The sequence below is a fragment of the Vicia villosa genome, linkage group LG6 (assembly GCF_029867415.1).
Source record: "Vicia villosa cultivar HV-30 ecotype Madison, WI linkage group LG6, Vvil1.0, whole genome shotgun sequence".
NCBI lineage: Eukaryota > Viridiplantae > Streptophyta > Magnoliopsida > Fabales > Fabaceae > Vicia > Vicia villosa.
This window is the reverse complement of record NC_081185.1, coordinates 144,640,704-144,662,577: the sequence shown is the minus strand read 5'-3', so window position 1 is coordinate 144,662,577 and position 21,874 is coordinate 144,640,704. Positions and strand designations below refer to the sequence as shown.

Genomic DNA, 21,874 nt, shown 5'->3' with positions numbered 1-21,874 from the left:
GTTTTATAGGGGGCGGTTTACAAAAAAAAACTTCAGGGGGGCAAAATCAAAACTCGCCCTAGTGGCAGGGGGGCATCGTATATTTAACCCTAAAAAAAATTGTAAGGTGTATTTATGTTGGGTGTTAGATAAAAATCTCTAATTTGGTCCATATGTACATTTTAAGAAAATACCCTCACCGGATTGGAATATAGAATTCTGATTCTAGAAATACTAATATTTAGAGGAAACGTGATATCATATAGACATATACTAAACCCTACATATTCTGTCCAATCAAATAAACCTTTTTCACCAAAACCCTAATTTTATAAAGAAACATGAAATCCTAGTGAAGGAGCACAACAAGCTTCTCAAATCCATCTCTGATCAAAGCTTCTCACCTACTCGCTAAGTGCCTTGTCTTCTTCTGGTAAATCCAATAACTCCTGCAACCCTAATTTTTTTTCAAGCTTCTACTTTAAATCTTAATCTATTCATTTTTCTTTACCTGATTAACCATAATTGCTTTTATGTGTATCTGCTTGTAGCATAAATTAAAATATACTTCTGTTTGATCAATTATTCTGCTTGTGTGTGTTCTTTACAGATTGCAGCAACAATGGACTGTGACTTGCCTGATTCTATTCTATGGTTTATCTTTAACAAGTTATCTCTCAAGGATCAAGTCAAAACTTCCCTATTGTCCAAACACTGGCTTCACGAATGGAAAGTATCATCAACACACCTCAACTTTAATCTCTATAACACACTTCACTCTAATACACTACCAAAAGACCTTCCACTCTTTCGAAGCCTCCAATCTCAATTTACGTCAAGATTGGATCAATCCGTGTTAAACTATCAACACGCCACGGTCAGTTCAATACGAGTAAAATTTCCCTTGGGTGATGAACACAGTGATGTCATTGGTAGATTGATTTATCAAGGGATTGCGAAGGGTGTCAAACATATTGAACTATTATTCTCCCATGAAACTAATGATACTAATTATAATTTGGAGCTTTATAGATTTTCCTTTAGTCTCTTATCGAATGCCGATTCTCTAACATATTTGCACCTAGAAAACTGCCTCCTAGTAGCACCTACGGATTTCTCTGGATTGAAGAATCTGAGAACTCTTGTCTTGCAACTAATCGTTGTGTGGCAGCATCTGCTTGAGAGCCTGTTTTCCAACTGCATCCATCTCGTAGACTTCACCCTTGATAACTGTAATTTCTATTTGAGTACAACAATAAATAGTCCAACATTGATTCATTTGAAAATTGTTAGCTGCTCGAATTATGTAAAGAGTATTGATATCGTTGCACCAAATCTTGCATCCCTTGAATATTCTTGGAAAGGTGGACACAAACTAAATGTTGTGGCTCATAGGTTATCTCGATTTATCTACCGGGGTTGGACGATAGGATTGGAAGACCTATCTAGCTTGACAAATTTAACAACAATTGTGTTGGATGGACTTCACCTATTTTGGTTCATGCAATTTTTGTTTGAAAAATGTCTCCAACTTAAGGACGTCACCTTTAAAAACGGCTTAATGTCGTATGACATGGAGATTACTAGTACAAAGTTGCTTCATCTGAAAATAATTGATTGCCGCTTTGAGAGCCGCCACAATAAGATATCTATTGATGCAGAGAATCTGTCATCCTTTGAGTATAGTGGTCTCGCGGGTGAATTTTCTATTAAGGCACCAAAGTTATCGAAAGTTTTTTGGAATGCAGTTGTAAGAGAGAAAAATCCAGATTCCTTGGGTCCAATTCCTGAATTACATCAGATTGAGAATCTAGCTATAATCACAAGTTATTCACATGTGAGTCATTCAAAATCCATCAATTTAAATAGATTTTTATTTACTTCAACAATTTGAGTCGCCGATAGATTTTAATTTACTTTACATATTACTGGTGTGGTGTATGCAGATATTAAAATTAAAGGTCTTGGCTAGATTTCAAAATCTTAGACAATTAGAGTTATTTATCGACGAAGGTTATTATCCTTCGAGGAAAAACTGTTTCATTTTAGATGTTTTAATGGCTTCTCAACATCTCCAAAAGCTTTTGGTGACGGTGAGTTATTCAACATTTTGAAATTGATTAACCTTATTATAAATCATATTTATAAAAAAAAAAGCTTTCATGTGTAATATTATAACTGTTAGTTTTCAAATTACAGATTAAACACACTTATTGGTTAGGATCTCTGAGTCAAAGAAAATGTGCAAATTTTGTTCACAATGAATTGAAGTATGTTGAGCTACATGGACATGTATCCACACCACATGCAATTGAGTTTGCTAGGAGCCTATTGAGAAATGTGAGTTCGCTTAAGAAAGTTACTTTCAGCTCTATGGACAAATTTTATGTAGGTGCTGAAACATGGACTAAGAGCTCAGATAGTTTTTGTGAGTTTGATGGTAATTACATTTATGAGAGCCTTAAAGATGAAATTAAAGGACAATGTGAGCTAATCATTTTGTAGTCTTGTTCTTTTAGTGAATTTTATTTTTTTAATCAAGTTGTATTTGAAGGGGATCCAAAGATCAAAAACACTATTACAAAACAGGGGTTAAAAACGAACCCAACAAACAAAAATTACTCAACAAATAAAACCTAAGTATAGCAAAGAGTTTTTGTTAAACTCATAAAAATTATAATTGAAATGAGAAATTTTCCCTATATAAGACCACCTCCATGAGTCATGGACCATGACAAAGTTTTATATTCCCACACCACATCTCTAGCATTCCAACCATTGCCCTTAAAAATGATATGCCATAACATAAATTTTGGTGTTATTTTATTTATAATTATAGTGAATATAATAAGATTTTGAATGATTTATTAGTTAATTCATGATTATAAATCTTTCTTCTTGGGTCACTATTATAAGTTAAAATAGTTAATTTAACTTCGATTATAAAAATTAATCAAGTGTAATTAATTTTTTAAATTTCATATAAAATTCAAACGAAATTCATTAAACTATTTTTATTTATATTTGATGAATCAATTCAAATACATTTAATTTAATGTTAATAGTTAATACAAATATTAATTAGTATTAAAAAGATTAACTTTTGTTTATATCTGAGTTTTTTCTTGTAATTTGTGACTAGATGCTGTATATAATATTATATATGATATGATATAAATTGCTATATTAAAATCCTTTTGGCTATTTTTATTTAATTTAATTGTTATGTATTGTTAGTAGAAAATTTTTATGAAGTCAATTCATCACAATTATTTATGAGCATGATTGTAAAAGTATCTATGATAAAAATCAAATATTTTTAAAGTTTAAAGTTTAATGCCTGGACAATTTTTTTTTTCAATTTTTCTTGATACGTTTATGCATCAGATAAAAAAATATGGTTTTTACTATAATATTATTTATTATTATTTATAGATATATAAAATATTCATATTTATAAATTCAATTATTAAATGGATTTAATGGAAATACACCGACAGTGTAAAGCAGTTTTACACTGTCAGTGAAATTCAAACCGTTAAATTTTGTAAAAATTTGACTTTTTTTTAAAATTAAATATAAATTATTTATTTTTAAGGGTTGTGATGCATTGACCGTGTAAAACTTTTTATACTGACAGTGCACTACCTTTAACCTCTTATTAAATAATAAAATGGAGGAAAAAAATAGAGATAAATTTTTTTACTCTACTTTCTTTAATATATTTATGCAGCGCAGATAAAATAATATAATTTTTATTATTTATCAAAATATTGATATTTATAAATTAAAATATTGATATTTATAAATTAAAATATTAAATAATAAGAAGAAAAGAAAAATGACAAATAACATTTTTTATCTACTTTGTTTGATATGTCGATGAATTGAATAAAAATAATATAATTTTATTATAATATTTTTTATTGATTTATAAAATATTAATATTATATTTATGAATTAAAATATTAAATAATGAGAAAGAGAGTGAAAAAAAAAGATTTTTTTGATTTTTTTTTAATAATTTGTACATAAGACAAAAAGTTGTCACATGATTTAATGGGGATAAGAATATATGGTTTTGTCATGTCTCTTGTCATTTATTTAGTCCGAAACTATGATAAAATAGCAAGTGTACTATTTTCACCGGTGTAGTTATAATGGGTTTTACCCCAAGTATCGATCACGAGGATTGCGTAGGAAATACAAGTTATTAAGCGGAGTCAATTAAACAAAAGATCATGGGAGTGTTGTTTTAAAAGACGGAATGAAATAGATTAAAAATACTAAATAGAAGCTGAAATTAAAGTTTAGCTTTTGTGTATAAATTTGGAGTAATGCCAAGGTAGGTGTATGATCAGCCTTATAATGACTCTGTAAAAAGATCTCTTTAACAAGTTCATATGATGCAACTATTTGTCCTTAAGGGTGTTTTCCTAAGTCCTTAGTGAAAACTTTTTGGTTTGCAATCCTAATGCCTAAGTCCTTAGAAACATAGGTTTGTAAACCAAAGATGTAAGTAATCAAGAACGTTCAAATAACCTTACGGTATGCCTAGTCCTAGGTGATACTACAAGATTTAATTGTTTAAAAACCTTAACAACCGTAGTCCTACAGATTGTTAACCATAGATCAATCTTGTTTTGCTGACAAAGAGAGCATAAAAACATTAAACAATCAAATTGCAAAATATGAATACTTGATTAACGAAATACGATGTTCAGAGTCGTTACAATTCAAAATCAGGGACACCCCCTGGCATTGGGGGGTTTAGCCTCTCATAATATTCAAGAAACCAAAATTAAAAAGTTTAGACATTACAAAGATTAGGATAACTCTGATCTTCAATGGCGTCCACCGTTGAATCTCTTCGTCTCCCAAAACCTTGATGAAGCTATCTTTTCTCTTCTCTGGAATTCTATTGTACGATCTCCAAAAGTGTCTTCTTTCTTTCCCTAAAGTTGTTTTTATAATCTATCTTCCATTCAGGTTGAAACCAAAATGCCAAAAATACCCTTAATGATCCCCTTTGAGTGAGGAACACATAAAAATAAAATCAGCACGCGCTCATCAACACGGGCCGTGTTGCTGCACACGGGCGCCCGTGTTGTTCTTTTGCTCCTTTGCCAAAAATCATCTTTCCAGGTACCTTTTCACACGGTCCGTGTGCCTGCACACGGGTGCCCGTGTAGAACCTCTGTTTTGAATCCAGAATTGCCTTTCCAGTCACATTTCAACACGGACCGTGTTGCTCCATACGGGGGCCCGTGTTGACCTCTGAATCCAGCTTTTCCGGCTTTTTTTCATCCACTCGTGCGCGCCACAAGTTCCTATTTTTCCCATGCGTCAACCTGGCCACAAAACACTCAACCGGCGCATAAAAAGACACTTTTGTACTACTAATAAAACATTAATATGCAACAATTTAAAATACTAAAACTTACTTTAAAACACATGCAAATGCCTTTTAGTGTTACCAAAACCATGAATTCTTGTCGGAAAAAGGTGCGAAGACTTACTAGAAATGGTGACCGATTAGTAACACAATTGTAACTGAATTTTCTGTTTAAAAGTTAGTTACTCAATTTTCTCTCCACTTTCATCTTCAACTTTGTGAACCAACAATTGGTATCTAGAGCTCCGTTTTTTATTCAGGAAAGGGAAACATGAGTATACGTGAAATGTGTGATTGATTTTATTTCTTAAATTCATGTTGAATTTACGAATGAAATCGGAACTGAATCACATTTCTTGATTCTACAGGATTGGGAAATACGGGTGTTGGTGATATCTGAGTGAATTTGCATAAGAACGAAAATGAACGGAAGAAACGGTAGCTTGAACATAAAGCTTCCAGCATTTGATGGAAAAGAACAAGAATCGGTGGATGATTCAGATCTGTGTGTTGTTTGGCGATCAAGATGTTTTTAATCTCATCAATGAAATTTACACGCCGATTGCAGCGGATGCAGTAAAAATGGAAAGAAACGCGCAAAGAGAACTAAGGAAGAAGGATCAGAAGGCGTTGTTATATATCCATATGTGTGTAGATTCGAATGTGTTTGAGAAGATCGTTGATTCAACGACGGTGAAGGTTGAGTGGGACACATTGGTACGGTGCTACGGTGGTGATGCATTAATGAGGAAGGTGAATCTCTAGAGTCTACGTAAGTAGTATGAGAATCTCAACATGGAGAACTATGAGAGGGTACCAAATTACATCTCCAGAGTGATTGTGGTCACTAATTAGCCGAAGGCTTGTGGAGAAATGCTTTCTAAACAAGTTATTGTTAAGAAGGTACTCAGATCTCTTACACCTTAGTTTGATCACTTTGTTGTAGAAATTGAACATTCTAAGAGCCTGAGCATCATGAGAATTGAAGAGTTGTACAATAGTCTAGAGGCACAGTAGTTGCGTCTGACCGAGAGAAACTCTAAAAGAGAAGTAAAACGGACTCTGAAGGCGTCTTCTAGTAAGAAAAATCAGAAAGAGTCTTTGTCAGAAGCCAAGAAGAGACATGGTGGTTCTCATAAGTCAGAAGGCTCTAAATTTGGTGAGAAGAAACATCAAAAGGGAAAGGAGAAGTGTGACAAGAGAAAGGTTTAGTATTACAACTGTAATAGGTTTGGTCATTTTGCTAAGGACTGTTGGTGAAACAAGGAAAGGAAGTTAGAAGAAGCGAACAAAGCTAGGGGAGATTCTGATGATGGAGCAGTGCTATGGATTTCTTCTGGATCTGATGGTGGATATTTGGTAGATTGGTGGTATATGGACACTGACTGCTCAAATCACCTAATTGGAAATAAATAATGGTTTATTAATTTTTTACTCTAGAAAGAGGACAAAGATCAGACCTACTGATGATAAGTACCTTAATGCTAAATGAATGGAAAATGAGCTAGAGTGAAGAATGAAAAACTATTCTGATCAAGGATGTTTTGTATGTTCTTTTATGAATAGCAATCTGATGAGTGTAGGTCATATAATTGAGAAAATGTTTCTCATTAACTATGAAGAATAATCTCTTTAACTTGTATGACTTGATCAGAAGTTGATTATGCAATCTGAGCAGGGAAGCAACATAACATTCAAGGTGAATATGGAGATAGATGAAACTACATGCCTTAGTGCAAAAGGTGCTAAAGGTGACAGTGATTTGTGGCATAAGAGATTAGGTCATTTGAACTTCAGAAGCTTAGGCCATGTGAGTTCTAAGAAGTTGATACATGGCATTTCTAAGACTGTACGAAGCTTGAAAAGTTATGTGAGATATGCATGAAATGCAAGAAACCTAGATTTTCATTTTCATCATAAATGGCTCCAAGAGCAAAGCATGCTTTGGGAGTAGTGCATTATGACGTATGTGGGGCATTTGAAGTACCTTCATTTGGAGGAAACAAGTATTTTGTGCCTTTTGTGGATAAGTTTACAAAAATGACACGGGTAGCACTCATCAAGTTTAAGCATTTGTTGAGTTTCAAAATTTCAAGGTGAATGCTGAAAAATATAGGGGTTAGAAGCTGAAAGTTCTCAGAACTGTTGGTGGAGGTGATAAGAAGTATTGTAAGGAAAATTAAATTGAGCATGACGTTACTACTCCTCACACTACTCAACGCAATGGTCTTGATGAAAGAATAAATAGGACTTTGCTTGAAATGACAAGGAGCTTGCTGAAAGAGAATAAGCTCCCTCACACCTTGTGGGGTTAAATTGTTGCCACTACAACATATGTGCTCAACAGATGTTCAATCAAGAAGCTGAAGGAAACTGATCCTTTTGAGAAATGGACTAGAGATAAGCAAAGTGTGAGTCATTTCAAAGTATTTGGTTATGTTTGTTACAAACATGTTCCAGGTACTACTAGAAAAAAGTTGGACGATAGAACCAAAGTAATGTTTGCACACACATCCTTGGAGTGACGGTTTGGTAGAAAGTAGTCTTGATGACAATTGCGTATGTAGACTAATTTGGACAGTATCGAGAATTTACTAAAATCACCACTTTCTTCCATTTTGTTAACATGATCGAAAATGACATTTTTGGGGGGAATGTGTTAGCTTGAGAATTTGAACTTCGATTTTCGACATAAAAAAGTGTAAGAAAGGGGTGAAAATTCTAAGTACAATATGACCAGATTAGAGTTTCAACATACTAATCATCTCGACTAAGGTGGTGAGTTTGACTCACCTACTAAGCGTGGTGAGACTTAACGTATTTTGGAGTCCATGGATTCAATGGCCTAATATCTCGACTGATTTTGGTTTAGAGGAGTCTCAAGAACAGATCTGCAAGATTAGTATAACTCTCTCTTCAAAACATTTTCGGAACCTCGAAAAGGTTTGTAATGACTTGGTGTATTCGATGGGGGCAGTTAGAATAATTGAAGACGTTTCGACGGAAGCAATTAGAATATATAAGAGCAGTTGTCGACTTGGGTAGCAGTTAGAGGCAATTCAAAGACTAAGGATACATAGAAGCAAAGTAGTGAACATAGGTCCACGTAATAGGATATCTGTCTTTCTAGGGTGATAACACTTATCGATGGTTATTGGTGTTTAGTATATAAATTGATTTCATTTGAATACTCAAGCTTCATAAATTTTTTCGTTAATCCCTGTAAAACTCAAAGTATCCAAGTCACATAGACAAACGAGTTTGTGAGGAAACATATATAAATTTGCGTCCTTATTTATAATTCTTTAATTCAAACATTCAAATTATATTTTTATATATATTCTTTATTTATTTTGACTCGTCGAACAATCCTGTATTGTTCTTATTGAAATTTTTATTCAAATACTCTACATTCAAACATCAATATTCAACCTCAAACATATTTTCTTCAAACTATTTTGAACAAAACTGCCCATAAATTTTTTTGAGTTTAATCCTATAAATAAAATAAAACTTATGACTTGATTTAGTAAAAACACTAGTAAACAACACATCTATAAAAAAAGTTATTTAATATTAATTTTAAACAAATATGTCACGTGGAAGTTAATAATAATGAGTAATGTAGAAGTTATTAGTTATCACATATAATAATAAAATAAGTATGAAGACTCATTTTAGTTCTCATAAAAATTAGAGAGTCCAATAACAATAATGTTATTTGCAATTTTATGGCACTTTATTTATTCTTTTGGATTTTATTTTTGTAATACTAGATGTTTTAGATTTTGAAGTTTTATTTGTTGACTCAATATTTTGGAATTTAATTGTACTATATTATTTTGAATTTGATGCATCTATAATGTATGTGTATGTGATGGTGAGCATTACAATTTAATTAGGGGCAAAGCAGGCGGTCTGTCCCGCCCCGTCATATGTCCGCCAAAAAAAAGAGCGGGACGGGCAAGTCCGCAAATTAAAATGGACATAAAAACCTAGCCTGCCCTGCCAAGGTGGCGGGCGGCGGACTTGCCCGTCTATTTTTTTATCTATTATTTTTTCATTTTTTAATAGATTCTTTTGCATTTTAATTAGATTTTTCACATAGTTTTTAAAATAATTTTTTTTAAAGTATTTTTTAACAATTTTTACTTAAAAATATTGCATATATTCAAAAATAAATGTATAAAATAAAACCATCAAGAATTAGAATTAACTTAAAAAATAGCGGATTTTGACGGAGCGGCGGGTTTTGGCGGGCGGTGGACTTTGGCGGGGCGGGCTATGGCGGGCGGCTGGTTTTGGCGGGACGAGCTATGGTGGACGACGGGCCTAAAATGTGAACCCAACTCGCCATTTGTTGGCGGGTGCGCGGGCCGGCCTGGCGGATCATGGCCCGTTTTGCCACTCCGAATTTTAATGCACATTCTTTTACTATTGTACTTATGCATTTCTTTAGTTTGTTTTATTATTTTTACTATTTTATTGTATTTTCATATTTTAGTTTATTTTTGCATTTATTTAATTTTTGTATTTTATTTACAAATTAAGCAATTTTTACTGTAAAAATCATAACTGGAGATATAGAATATCGTTTTGCGTGTTCTAATATGTGTTGGAAAGCTAAGAGAAATAGCTACAATTTTTATGTGGACGAAAAAATTGATTCGGAGTACAAGAGTCTCACATAATTCGTTGAAGTTTCAGTATTTATGAAATAATTAGTTTTAAGTCATTTTTGGTCGGGTTTATGTTTTCCGACCCGATTTGAATTAGAAGTGCAATCCTTATTTTGTGAAAAGGTAAATCAGTCGCCGAGACTGTAGCTTTAGACACTATTCACCAGAAAATAATTTGCTTTGAACAATTATAATGGAGAACTAATCCTCTTACGGTTGATCTACTCTAATCGCACCTCTATCATACTTTGAGGTTCTTATATTTTTCAATTAATCTATTTTCCTTTCAATTCTTCTCTTTGATATCGGGTTTTCTTAATTCGACTTATCTTAGAGTTGATTGATTTATTTCGATAATCGTATGTTCCTATACTTTAATTGCGTTTGCTTAATCCGCGTTTGTTTTATCATGTTTGCTTAATTCATGATTGTTATATTTCGTTCGTTTGCTTAATTTGAAATTTAGAAATATCTATCATGTATTGCACTTGTTTGATTTATATTGTAATCGAAAAGGAAATAGAGTCCGCTTAGGGATTGCGGATTATTTGGATCGATGATAAGTGAGAGACAAAACGCAGTAGATTAATCTGTTAATCATAATAGTTATTAAACCCGTGTTATTGCTTTTGTTCAGTATAATTGAAAATCAAATCCTCCATTGTTCCAATCGGTTGATTAATCCATACAAAAATTCTTGTGATATGACTCGAGCCATTGTCGCTAACTACAGTTTTTAAAATTATTCGTTTTGATCCGTGCACGGCAACACATTAAATGGTAATGTAGAATTTTTCTCTCCCTAGTTTTATGTGATGGTACTATAATTTAGGATTGAACATATAAGAATAACATGACCCAATTAAATTTTCTAAGAGATTAAATAGGATTTTTTTTAAAAAAAATAAATTATCTTTATATATAATAATTAAATCAAAACACCAATCGTTAGTTGGTTTAGTGGTGATTGGCGCTGAATTTGGTAGGGAGAACCACGATTCAATCCCCCGCTGAAACCACTTGATGTCAAAACTGACTCCAGAACCGGATTAAACCAGTGGTGATATATATATATATATATATATATATATATATATATATATATATATATATATATATATATATATATATATATATATATTTGAAAAAATCTATATTTAATTTCTATTGCTTCTTAACCTTTGTTAACAAGACTATTTAAGCATAAAATCTCTCCTGCGCTTTTTTTGATAACCATATGAAACCCTAGTTATATTAGTGAACCTGATACGATACTACACATTTTGCCCTAAAATGAAACCCTAAACTCTAAATCCTTTCACAAAAAGCTTCTCAATTCAATCTCTGATCGAAGTTTTTCTCCAAAATCTGTTGCTCCCGTCTCCTTCAGGTAAATCCTTGTAAACATCATGATATTGATTTGGGCATTTATATTCGTTCCTGCAACCCTAATTTCTTTTAGCTTCTACTTCAAATCTTAAATTATACTTCTGTTTGATCCGTTATTCTGCTTGTGTGTCCATTATAGATTGCAGCAACAATGGATAGTGACTTGCCTGATTCTATTTTATGGTTTATCTTTAACAAATTACCTTTGAAGGATCATGTTAAAACTTCCATATTGTCCAAACACTGGCTTAGCGAATTGAAATCATCATCAACACACCTCAGTTTTGATCTCTATAACACACTTCACAATACTACACTGCCAATAAACATTCGACTCTTTCGAAGCCTCCATTCTCAATTTACCTCAAAATTGGATCAATTCATGTTAAATTATCAACATGCAACGATCAGTTCAATTCGAGTAAATTTTCCATTGGGTAATAAACAGCGCGATGTCATTGATAGATTGATTTCTCAAGGGATTGCTAAGGGTGTCAAACATATTGAACTATTACTCTCCCATGAAACTAATTTCAAGATACAGCCTTATATACTTTCCTTTACTCTCTTATCGAACGCCGCCGATTCTCTAACCTATCTACATCTAGAGAAATGCTTACTAGTAGTACCTAAGGAATTCTCGGGATTGAAGAATTTGCAAACTCTTGTGTTGAAATTAATTGTTTCGAGGCCGGATCTGCTTGATGACCTGTTTTCCAACTGCATGCATCTTGAAGACTTCACCCTAGATAACTGTGAATTCTATTCTTTAGCGAGAATAAATAGTCGAACATTGTCTCGTTTGAAAATTGTTTGCCGCTCTCAACATTTGAAGACGATTTATATCAATGCACCAAATCTCTCATCCTTTGAATATTCTTGTCATGGTAGACACTCAATAAACCTCAACGCTGGTAGGTTATCCCAATTTATCTACAGAACTAAGACGATGATCGGAATCGTTGATATGTCTAGCTTGAAAAATTTAACAACAGTTGTGTTGGATGGATTTCATGAACTACTCGATCTTTCGTTCATGCAATATCTGTTTGAAAAATGTCTCAAACTTGAGGACGTCACCCTTAAAAACTGCCCAATGCCAGATGACATGGAAATTACGAGTACAAAGTTGCTTCATCTGAAAATAATTGACTGTAGCTCTGGGAGCCACTCTAAGATATCAATTGACGCAGAGAATCTGTCATCCTTTGAATATAGTGGTCTCGCGGGTGAATTCTCTATTAAGGCACCAAAGTTATCGAATGTTTTTTGGAATGCAGTTGTAAGAGAGAAAAATCCAGATTCCTTGGGTCCAATTCCAGAATTACTTCAGATTGAGAATCTAGCTATAATCACAAGGCATTCACAGGTGAGTCATTCAAACCTCATCTATCTAGATTAATTTTTGTAAATCTATAATATAATTTACGCTATCGAGTGTATAGATTTTTACATCGAGACACGACACTGACACTGATAATGTCATAGATAGGTTTCTTTTAATTTATTGAGTAACCAATTGATTTTAATTTTTTTGACCTATTACTGGTGTATGCAGATATCAAAATTAAAGGTCTTGGGTAAATTTCAAAATCTTAGACAATTGGAGTTATTTGTGGATGTGGCAGATTATCCATTTATTGAATTCTATTCACTTTTAGATGTATTAATGGCTTCTCAACATCTCAAAAAGTTTTCTCTAACGGTGCGTTATTCAAACCTATTTTTAGGCTCATCTTATTTCTTTGAAAATGAAGTTAATTAACCTTTTTATAAATCATCTATATCAACAAAAAAAAATCATGTGTAATATTATAACTGTTAGTTTTCAAATTGCAGATTCAACGCACTTATTGGTTTGGATCTCTGAATGAAAGAAAATGTGCAAATTTTGTTCACAATGAATTGAAGTATGTTGAGCTACATGGTTATGTATCCACACCACATGCAATTGAGTTTGCTAGGAGCCTATTGAGAAATGTGAGTTCGCTTAAGAAAATTACTTTCAGCTCTATGGACAAACTTTATGTAGGTGCTGAAACATGGACTAAGGGCTCAGATAGTTTTTGTGAGTTTAATCGTAATTTCATTTATGAGAGTCTTAAAGATGAAGTAAAAGCACAATGTGAGCTTATCATTTTGTAGACTTGTTCTTTTAGTGAGTGCACTCTTGAAACAACATAAATTTTGTTGTTATTTACTTTATAATTATAATGACATGATTTTCAATAGAGGCTGTGGGGATGTTGAGGAAATTTGTTCAATGTTAATGTATTTTCTTGGAAGTGGTTGTTAATTTCGATGAATGGTGCCATAATCCCATAGATTGCATAAATTTCTTGTAACTGTTATTACCGTCTTGTTCTTTGGCTATCTGTCTTATGTATTGGGGTTGGAGTACCCTAGTACTCCCTCTTTTAATACAATTGTTGATTATAAAAGAAAAATAATGAATTTAATAGGCCAATGTGTTATTTGTTAATTCATGCTTACAAATATTTCTTCTAACATCGATTAGAGAGACACACATTACACATCAGCACAAATAATAATAATCTCAAATTTAAAACGTTGAAGTGAATGATTTATTCCAACATTTGACCGGAACTGGATGTCAAGAAAGCTTAAGAGAGTGATAGGAAATGGGGAGGAAAGCTTAAGAGAGTGATAGGAAATGGGGAGGACACATACGTGTGGACAGATCCATGGAGTGAGAATGTTCCTCTTAAAGATAGGTACCCGAGTCTGTTCGCGATTTGTCAAGATAAAAACATAAGAGTAAAGGACTTGGCAATAGGTTCAGGTCAATGGAACTTCAATTGGAATAGGAATTTGTCCCGAGAAGAGGTTGTGTTAGCGGATAAACTGAAGGAAAAATTGCAAAGGATTGACACTAATTGTGAGAAAGAGGATGCTTGGGTGTGGGATTCAGGGGTATATAGTGTTAAAGAGGCGTATAGTGTAATAACGGAGAATTCGATTGATGTTGAAAGGCTGAAACTAGCAGAAATTTGGAATAAATTTGTTCCTCTAAAAGTAACAATTCTGGTGTGGCGATTATTCCAAAATAGAATTCCATCTAAGGATAACCTTCATAAGAGAGGGGTGTTGAACGACTCTCAAACGGAATGTTCTTTCGGTTGCGGGACTGTAGAAAATGTTTCTCATATTTTTTTTAGTATGATTTAAATCTGCAGGTTTGGTCGGCGATCAATCGATGGTTAAACATCTCTACTGCGCTACATAATTCAATTATTCTAAACTTTCAGCAATTCAGCGGACTGTGCGGAACAGGCAGAATCAAGACTGAAAAATTCAATGTTATATGGTATGCGTGTATTTGGTTAATTTGGAAAGGGCGTAACGAGAAAACTTTTAGAGGAAAAGACATACCAGTTGAGCACCTAGTCGAAGAAGCAAAAATTCTGTCATGGAATTGGTTGAAGAGCAAGGCGACGGGATTCAATTGCTCTCTTGGGCAGTGGCTATGCAGCCCAAGACAGTGCTTGGGGTTAGGTGGCTTTAGTTCCATCCCGGTTCAGGCCGACACAACGGATGAAGACCTTCACCTTCTCTGAGCTTAGCTCGTGTCGACCATTGTCGTGAAGTTTATGTTTGGATTGCGCTGAGCTGGAGCCTCTGTTATCGCGGACTGTTTTGCAGTCTTGTTATCAGTTGGCTGTTTTAGTCTATTTTAGTTGTGGAGTTAATATTGGAGCTGATCATACAATGCTGTTATGAGTATGTTTTTATGTCCAATTATTGGTATTTTCTGGTTCTTCTGCAAGTGCAAGTATATTGCAGCTTGGTTTGTAAGTTGTAACAGACTTATTTAGCACTGCTTGTGCATTAAAGTAATACATTTCTTTTGGCAGTTTAAAAAAAAGTACACACACTTTTTACTTTTGCAGCTTTCTCTTTTTACTTTACAATTCATAGTACTTAACTCAAAATTACAACTATGACTAATCATTTGAACCTTACGTAAAACTCTATACACATAAACCTAGAACTTATTAGAATATAACTCAAATTCTAAATTAATTTGTCGAGTTGTTAAAAGTATAATTTTTTTGTCCTCAAAAAATCCAATTGTCTATATGGTGGGGGCTTGAATATAACGCAGCAATTTTTGCTCTTGACCATTCGATAACTGTTTTGAGACAGATAAACTTGTATTCAAATTTTATATTTTTAGAGTGAAGTTGAATTTTTTTTTTTTTAAGAAAATCTGACTTAAAGCTTAGACTTTTATATATTACATCCATGAACTTTGTCCATAGTGCTGAAAATAATTTTCTTAAGCGAACTCACATTTCTCAATAGGCTCCTAGCACATTTTCTTAAGTAACTTTCAGTTCTATGGACATAGTAGATCGGACTCAGTACATGCTCAAGGTACATCAAAGACCAATTAAAGGGAATTTGGTTGAATATGTAACTCTAAACATAAAAGGATGTTGAATTGTGTTATTCGATAATTATGATTGATAGTAAAAAAAATAAAAAATCTTAAAAACAATTTATGTTAGTTTAACAAATAAGTAGATATAAAACAACGGAAAAAAAAAGAGAAAGAATGAGAGAAGAAAGAAAATCAAATGATAGAAGATATAGAGATAAGGATAAAGATATTTTGCATCATACTCTATACAAATTCACTTAACCATTTGGCATACTCTTGTCTCCAAAAACAATTTCTTGAGTTTCACTAAAATTTCTTGAATTTTTAAGGACGCGCTCACAAATATATTTACAATAGATGAGAAATTTTACATATGTTGATCTCAAATAGATCTTTTAATAATTGAGCTCGCGAACCAAGAAGAGATTTGACCGGATAATATTAAGAACCAAGCAAAGATTTTTTCAAGATAATCTCAACAACCAAACTAAGATTTTACTAGGATAATCTCAAGAACCAAATAAAAATATCAAACAAAAGAATCACACTCTTAACAAAGAAAACTTAAGCACGAACAAGTACAACCAAACTCTCACAAGTATTTTTCACTCACAAGACACTAAGCCAATTTTAGTGAAATAATAGAAAAATAGAATAAAGTAAGAAAGAAGATATTCAAACTGAATTCTGGTGTGTATTGGAATGGGAAGAAACCCTTAATTTATAGGAGAAAATATGTCTAAAAAGGGAAAATGATCAATGGGTTTTTTTAATGCATATAGTCAATTATGACTTATGGTTAATTGATTAGAGAGGCCAAATATAAAATGTTTTCAAATTTGTTGTCACTAATCGATTATATGCTTATTAAACGATTATGAGTCGTTTCAAAAGAGTTAATCGATTAATCCTAGTGTGTTAATCGATTATCTAGTGCAAAAAAATTCCTCTTATAGGTTTAACCAAGCTAGTAACCAATTAGGTACCTAAAACATTTTCAAGTGATTTTATAAAATGAGATACGTTTCAAAAACATTTGTGTGTGTGAGTGAAAGTTGTCTTAGTGTCTTAGGAGATACTCTTATACTTTTACAATATATTGATCACTCAAACACAAGATCGAGAGTTTTCACATTTCAACTCTTTTATAACTTTGAAGCTTCGAGGATCTCTTACTTGATTCATCATTGATTTAACACTTCATCTGAAACTGGACTTCTTCAAACTAATGAGACTTTATAGCACTTCTTAAGTTACATTTGATGTTGTCATCATCATAAACATAAAGATCATTTGCCACCAAGATTATTTGTAGATAGTTGTGCATGTAAGCACATAGTTCCAAATTCTTCCTTTTTTTAATGATAATAACACATCTTTCGGGTAGGTGGACAAACAAATCAACATATATGAAGGATTAGAATGATTAAACTCCGCCTTACAAATATAAAGAGTATACCCTACTCCCACTAACATTATATGTATTCCCTTTTGGTAAATAAAAAATGCGAATAGGCATCTAGCACATTTCAAATCATCCATGATTAATTTAATATTCATAATTTAGTTCCTATGAAAAATAAATTTTATTTATCTACCCAACTCAAAAAGTTGGGTAAAGTTACCTTCAATGTAAAATATCTTGGAAACAACAAACAATTATACTATTTTATAATTAATTAAATGTATTAAAACTAAATAAAATCTTGTGATTGGTTGAAGGTACACTACCCAACTTTTTGTGATGGATAGAGAAGTTGTCCCCTTCCAAAAAAAACTTGAAAGTGTTAGAATGAACTTTCTTTGAGGTACTTGATGAACCGAAGAATGTAAGTATAAGAGTGCGCCTAAGAGGGGGGGTGAATTAGGTTTTTCAAAGATTTATACGGTTTTTAGAAGACTTGTACTTATTTTTGGTTAAGTGTTTGAAGGCTTTTGATGGTTTGTATCTTTATCTTGGTAATGGTGATGAAAGCGGTAAATACGGAAAGATAAAGAACACAACGATATATACTGGTTCCCCTCACAATCCGAGAGTACTCCAGTCCCCTTTCAAACACGAAAGAGATTTCACTATAGTTAGAATTATTGTACAAGCCTATGCCTACTATCTAACCTATAGGGTGATCAAAGGTTCTTAACACCTTTAAGATCAAACAACACTAATGTGAATGAAGAACAATCCTCTTCAAACACACCACTTACTTCCAACAATCCTGGATAGTAAGGAAACAATACAATCTTATTTTCAACAATCCTGAAAAATAAGATATAATTTCTAAGTATAATTTGAGTAGAAGTTTGTAGAGCAATATCAATCTTGGATTGATCTTCTTCTTCAAATAAACAATTCTCAAAATGAATATAAGTGTTCACAATGCATGCATGAAACTTTGAATGGATTTCTCAATGAAAATGTGTATAGAAAGTTTCACTTGAAAATAAGATTTGATGAACACTTGGAAATATTGAAAGATGAAGAATATATGGTTTATGAATTGTTAATGAAGAAGGTAAATAATGATTCTGAAATATGTAGTATTTATAATGTGTTAAACACCTCTTTGAATGGTTATTTTTCCATGAAACAATGCAATGATCAAGTGGTAAGAAAATGGATTCGTTTGAATAAGATCATGCAATGAAAAAACACACTGGTTCAGTAGGAACCGGTTCCTGCCTAGGACAACCCGGTTCCTGCTGAACGTTACAGCAGAAAAATTCAAATTTTGAACTGAGGAACCGGTTCCCACCTAGGGACAACCCGGTTCCCCATAGTAAACCACAGAGAGCTGAAAACTGAGAATGTTGGGAACCGGTTCCCCCATAGGGACAACCCGGTTCCTAAAACCTTTATTTTGAAATTTAACTTTGAAAAAGGTTTTAAATGTTCTTTTGAGAGATGACACTTTGTAGTATGTTTATGATATGCATGAAAATATATTTGTGAACAATTATATGTCAAAGTGAGTATTGTTTATACCTTTGACATTTTAGCTTGATTCTTGAATCTTCACAATTTCTTCAAGACTTTGAAATGATGTATTTTTGCTTGATACTTGAAATTCTTTTTGCACATCCTTTATAAAAGCTTGATGTCCATATTGTCTTCATCAAAACACACTATGCTTGAGAAGCTTGCATTTACATTCTCCCCCTTTTTGATGATGACAACCAAGTCTTGAAAAATATTTTGAAAAAGTTGTTTTGTGCTTTTGAAATTATGTTGAACAATGCAAGGCTCCCCCTATGTTAGAGACTCCCCCTAAATCCACGATTCCTTGATTTATGGTGATGAGTTTTATTTGATAATTTTAACAATGGCCTGCATTTTTCTTTGAAACAAAACAACAACAAAAACACATGCATATTCTTCTCCCCCTTTGTTATTATCAAAAAGGATGGGGAAAAAGAGAAAAAGTATATGAAATATAACACAATGTGAAATACCACAAAGATAACACAAAATGAAATACTACAAACATAACATGATTTAAACGATACGAAACGTAGTTTTTTTTTTTTACGATTACAACACAAACACAAATAGTCCTAAACATCACGAAACATAAATGGAACAATGTCTAGAAAACATAAATAAAAACTAATAATAGAAAGAAAACATAACATAGAAATTAAAGCACATAATTTAGTCACTTTCATCCATTTGTTCTTCATCATCATCCTCTTGTTCATCTTCTTCTTCACTTCCTTCCTCTCCCTCATAATGAGCCAAGATACGCCTTTGAGTCCGTTGAATTTCCCGCATTTGTCTTCTCATAAGGTTATGCTCATAGTTATTCTCCCGCTTGTTGTTATCAATAGATGTTTGAATAGAACAAAGCTTGGCAAACATCATATCCATTGTGTATCCACCTTCGGGAGGTTGAGGAACTTGTGGCACGGTTGGCTCAAAATCAACTTTGTAAACGAATCGACCTTCACGATCCGTAACTATTCCTGTATTTTTAAGAGCGGTAGCGGTGGTGATAGCACACTCTTGTTCATCCATATTTTTCTTTGGTTCCCTTTGGAGGAGAACACCAGCATTCCGAATAATATGAGAGATGGCCCTTGCATAAGGTAAGCCTCCTTTAAGGGAAGCCATAAGCTGCATGTGGCGCATAATTGAAAGAGCCCAATTGACTTCAATGCCACGTCTTAGAGCATGCAAAACCATCAACTCGAACTCATTGACCCTGGAATGGTTAGAATTCTTTGGAAATAAAACATAAGCAATGATAAGATGGAGCATCCTATCACTCACCGATAAGCTTGAACCGAACATGTTAAACTTGGTAGCCAGCTGTTGGCGAACCGTGTCGCGTTGAGTTGGTCGGTACATATCCACAAAAACATCAATCTTACTATACGGTTGCCAATCCTCCGGAATATTACCTTGAAGGAGTACTAAGCCCTGAGATGGAATTCCTAACACTCTTCCAAATTCCTCAACATCTAAACATATTTCTTTATTTGAAACTTCAGACAACAACGTGAAATCATCAAACTCATCGGTCACTATCCTAAGATTATGGTAAAATTCTCTAACCAAATCCGGGTAATAATCACCATGGTCAAGCACAAAATTAGCGACCCCTGCATTAGCTAGTCTAGCCGGAAAATTGAAGCTGTGATTAGGGAAGTCAGGGAGATTACCGTATTTTGCCGCAAGGAGTTTTCGACTCCGAATGTTGAATGTGAGTCTCCGACTTTTCACAGTTGGTTGAATCTCTTGAGGTTCTTCACTAGCCTCACCAACCTTGTTCTTCCCTTTAGCATTTCTTGAAGCTCTTGGTGGCATGATTGAGAGTTAGGGTTTAGGTTGGGATTTTCGGATTTGGTGAGTGGAGGAGGATATGAGTGAGATATGTGAAAGAATGGAGGATGATATATAGGTTTGAGGTAGTGGGTAATTAAATTTTGTGAGTTAAAGTGAGATAGTGGAGCTTTAAATGGAGTTTGACAATGGAGGTGGAAGGGTTTGGAGAAGATGAAGATGAGTGAATATATTGAATGAGAGTAAATGAGTGGATGTGAGTGAGTGAGTGTGTTTTTAATATATAAAAAACATTTAAAACTTAAAATAATAAACAACTTTTACGTTACAGCCAAACAAAGAAAATCTGGAAAAAAATACGTGGGAACCGGTTCGTCCCACATGGGAACCGGTTCCTGAAGCACATAAAAAACAACGTCTCTGGAAATTACTATGGGGAACCGGTTCGTCCCACCTGGGAACCGGTTCCTGGGCTGAAAAATTTCCAAAAACTTTAATTTGATGAAATATAAAGCATACATATCATACATAATTACCAAGTCATAATGAATGAACATTTATAAAGCACTTTTAACTTAAAAAATTTTAGAAACGTGTACCTTTGATGTATGAAAATGACGAATAAATTTTAAACATCACCTTCGTCTAAAATTCCAAGCTCTCGTCGAATTTTGTAAAACGATTCTTTTGGGAGAGGCTTGGTGAAGATATCCGCAAGTTGATTATGAGTATCTACAAAAATGACTTCAACATCTCCTTTAAGCACATGATCGCGAAGAAAATGATGTCGAATGTCTATGTGTTTGGTTCGTGAATGCATGACCGGATTCTTTGTAATATTTATAGCACTTGTATTGTCGCATCGAAGAGGAATACATCCGAGATCAAGTCCGTAGTCACGAAGTTGTTGCTTAAGCCAAAGAATTTGTGCACAACAACTACCCGTTGCTATGTATTCTGCTTCGGCCGTACTAAGAGCAACACATGCTTGCTTTTTACAAGCCCATGATACTAATGCATTTCCAAGAATGTGACAAGTACCACTTGTGCTTTTACGATCAGTTTTACATCCTGCATAATCCGCGTCAGAATAACCAATTAAATTGCAAACACTACCTTTTGGATACCATAAGCCAACATTGGTTGTTCCTTTGAGATACTTCATGATCCTTTTAACCGCCATAAGATGTGATTCCTTTGGATTTGCTTGGAAGCGAGCACAAAGACAAACACTAAACATTATGTCA

The 21,874-nt window shown here is 33.4% G+C and overlaps 2 protein-coding genes across 2 annotated transcripts; both read left to right on the top strand.

Moving 5' to 3' along the window:
- The first annotated feature begins 384 nt into the window (after positions 1 to 384).
- LOC131612640 (F-box/FBD/LRR-repeat protein At1g78750-like) lies at positions 385 to 2,502 on the top strand. Its single transcript, XM_058884399.1, has 3 exons — positions 385 to 1,816; positions 1,926 to 2,072; positions 2,179 to 2,502. The coding sequence occupies exons 1-3, from the start codon at positions 602 to 604 to the stop codon at positions 2,482 to 2,484; spliced, it is 1,668 nt and encodes a 555-aa protein (XP_058740382.1). The 5' UTR covers positions 385 to 601; the 3' UTR covers positions 2,485 to 2,502.
- An 8,800-nt stretch (positions 2,503 to 11,302) lies between these two features.
- LOC131612639 (uncharacterized) lies at positions 11,303 to 13,976 on the top strand. Its single transcript, XM_058884398.1, has 4 exons — positions 11,303 to 11,443; positions 11,582 to 12,811; positions 13,001 to 13,147; positions 13,282 to 13,976. Exons 2-4 carry the CDS (start codon positions 11,594 to 11,596, stop codon positions 13,585 to 13,587), a joined length of 1,671 nt encoding a protein of 556 aa, XP_058740381.1. The 5' UTR covers positions 11,303 to 11,443; positions 11,582 to 11,593; the 3' UTR covers positions 13,588 to 13,976.
- The last annotated feature ends 7,898 nt before the right edge of the window (positions 13,977 to 21,874 follow it).

Excerpts from the sequence above, each read along its gene's own strand:
- LOC131612640 (XM_058884399.1), top strand. The coding sequence starts at position 602 with ATGGACTGTGACTTGCCTGATTCTATTCTATGGTTTATCTTTAACAAG. Across the intron at positions 1,817-1,925 it reads TAATCACAAGTTATTCACAT|ATATTAAAATTAAAGGTCTT; the intron begins GTGAGTCATTCA and ends TGGTGTATGCAG. Across the intron at positions 2,073-2,178 it reads TCCAAAAGCTTTTGGTGACG|ATTAAACACACTTATTGGTT; the intron begins GTGAGTTATTCA and ends TTCAAATTACAG.
- LOC131612639 (XM_058884398.1), top strand. The coding sequence starts at position 11,594 with ATGGATAGTGACTTGCCTGATTCTATTTTATGGTTTATCTTTAACAAA. Across the intron at positions 12,812-13,000 it reads TAATCACAAGGCATTCACAG|ATATCAAAATTAAAGGTCTT; the intron begins GTGAGTCATTCA and ends TGGTGTATGCAG. Across the intron at positions 13,148-13,281 it reads TCAAAAAGTTTTCTCTAACG|ATTCAACGCACTTATTGGTT; the intron begins GTGCGTTATTCA and ends TTCAAATTGCAG.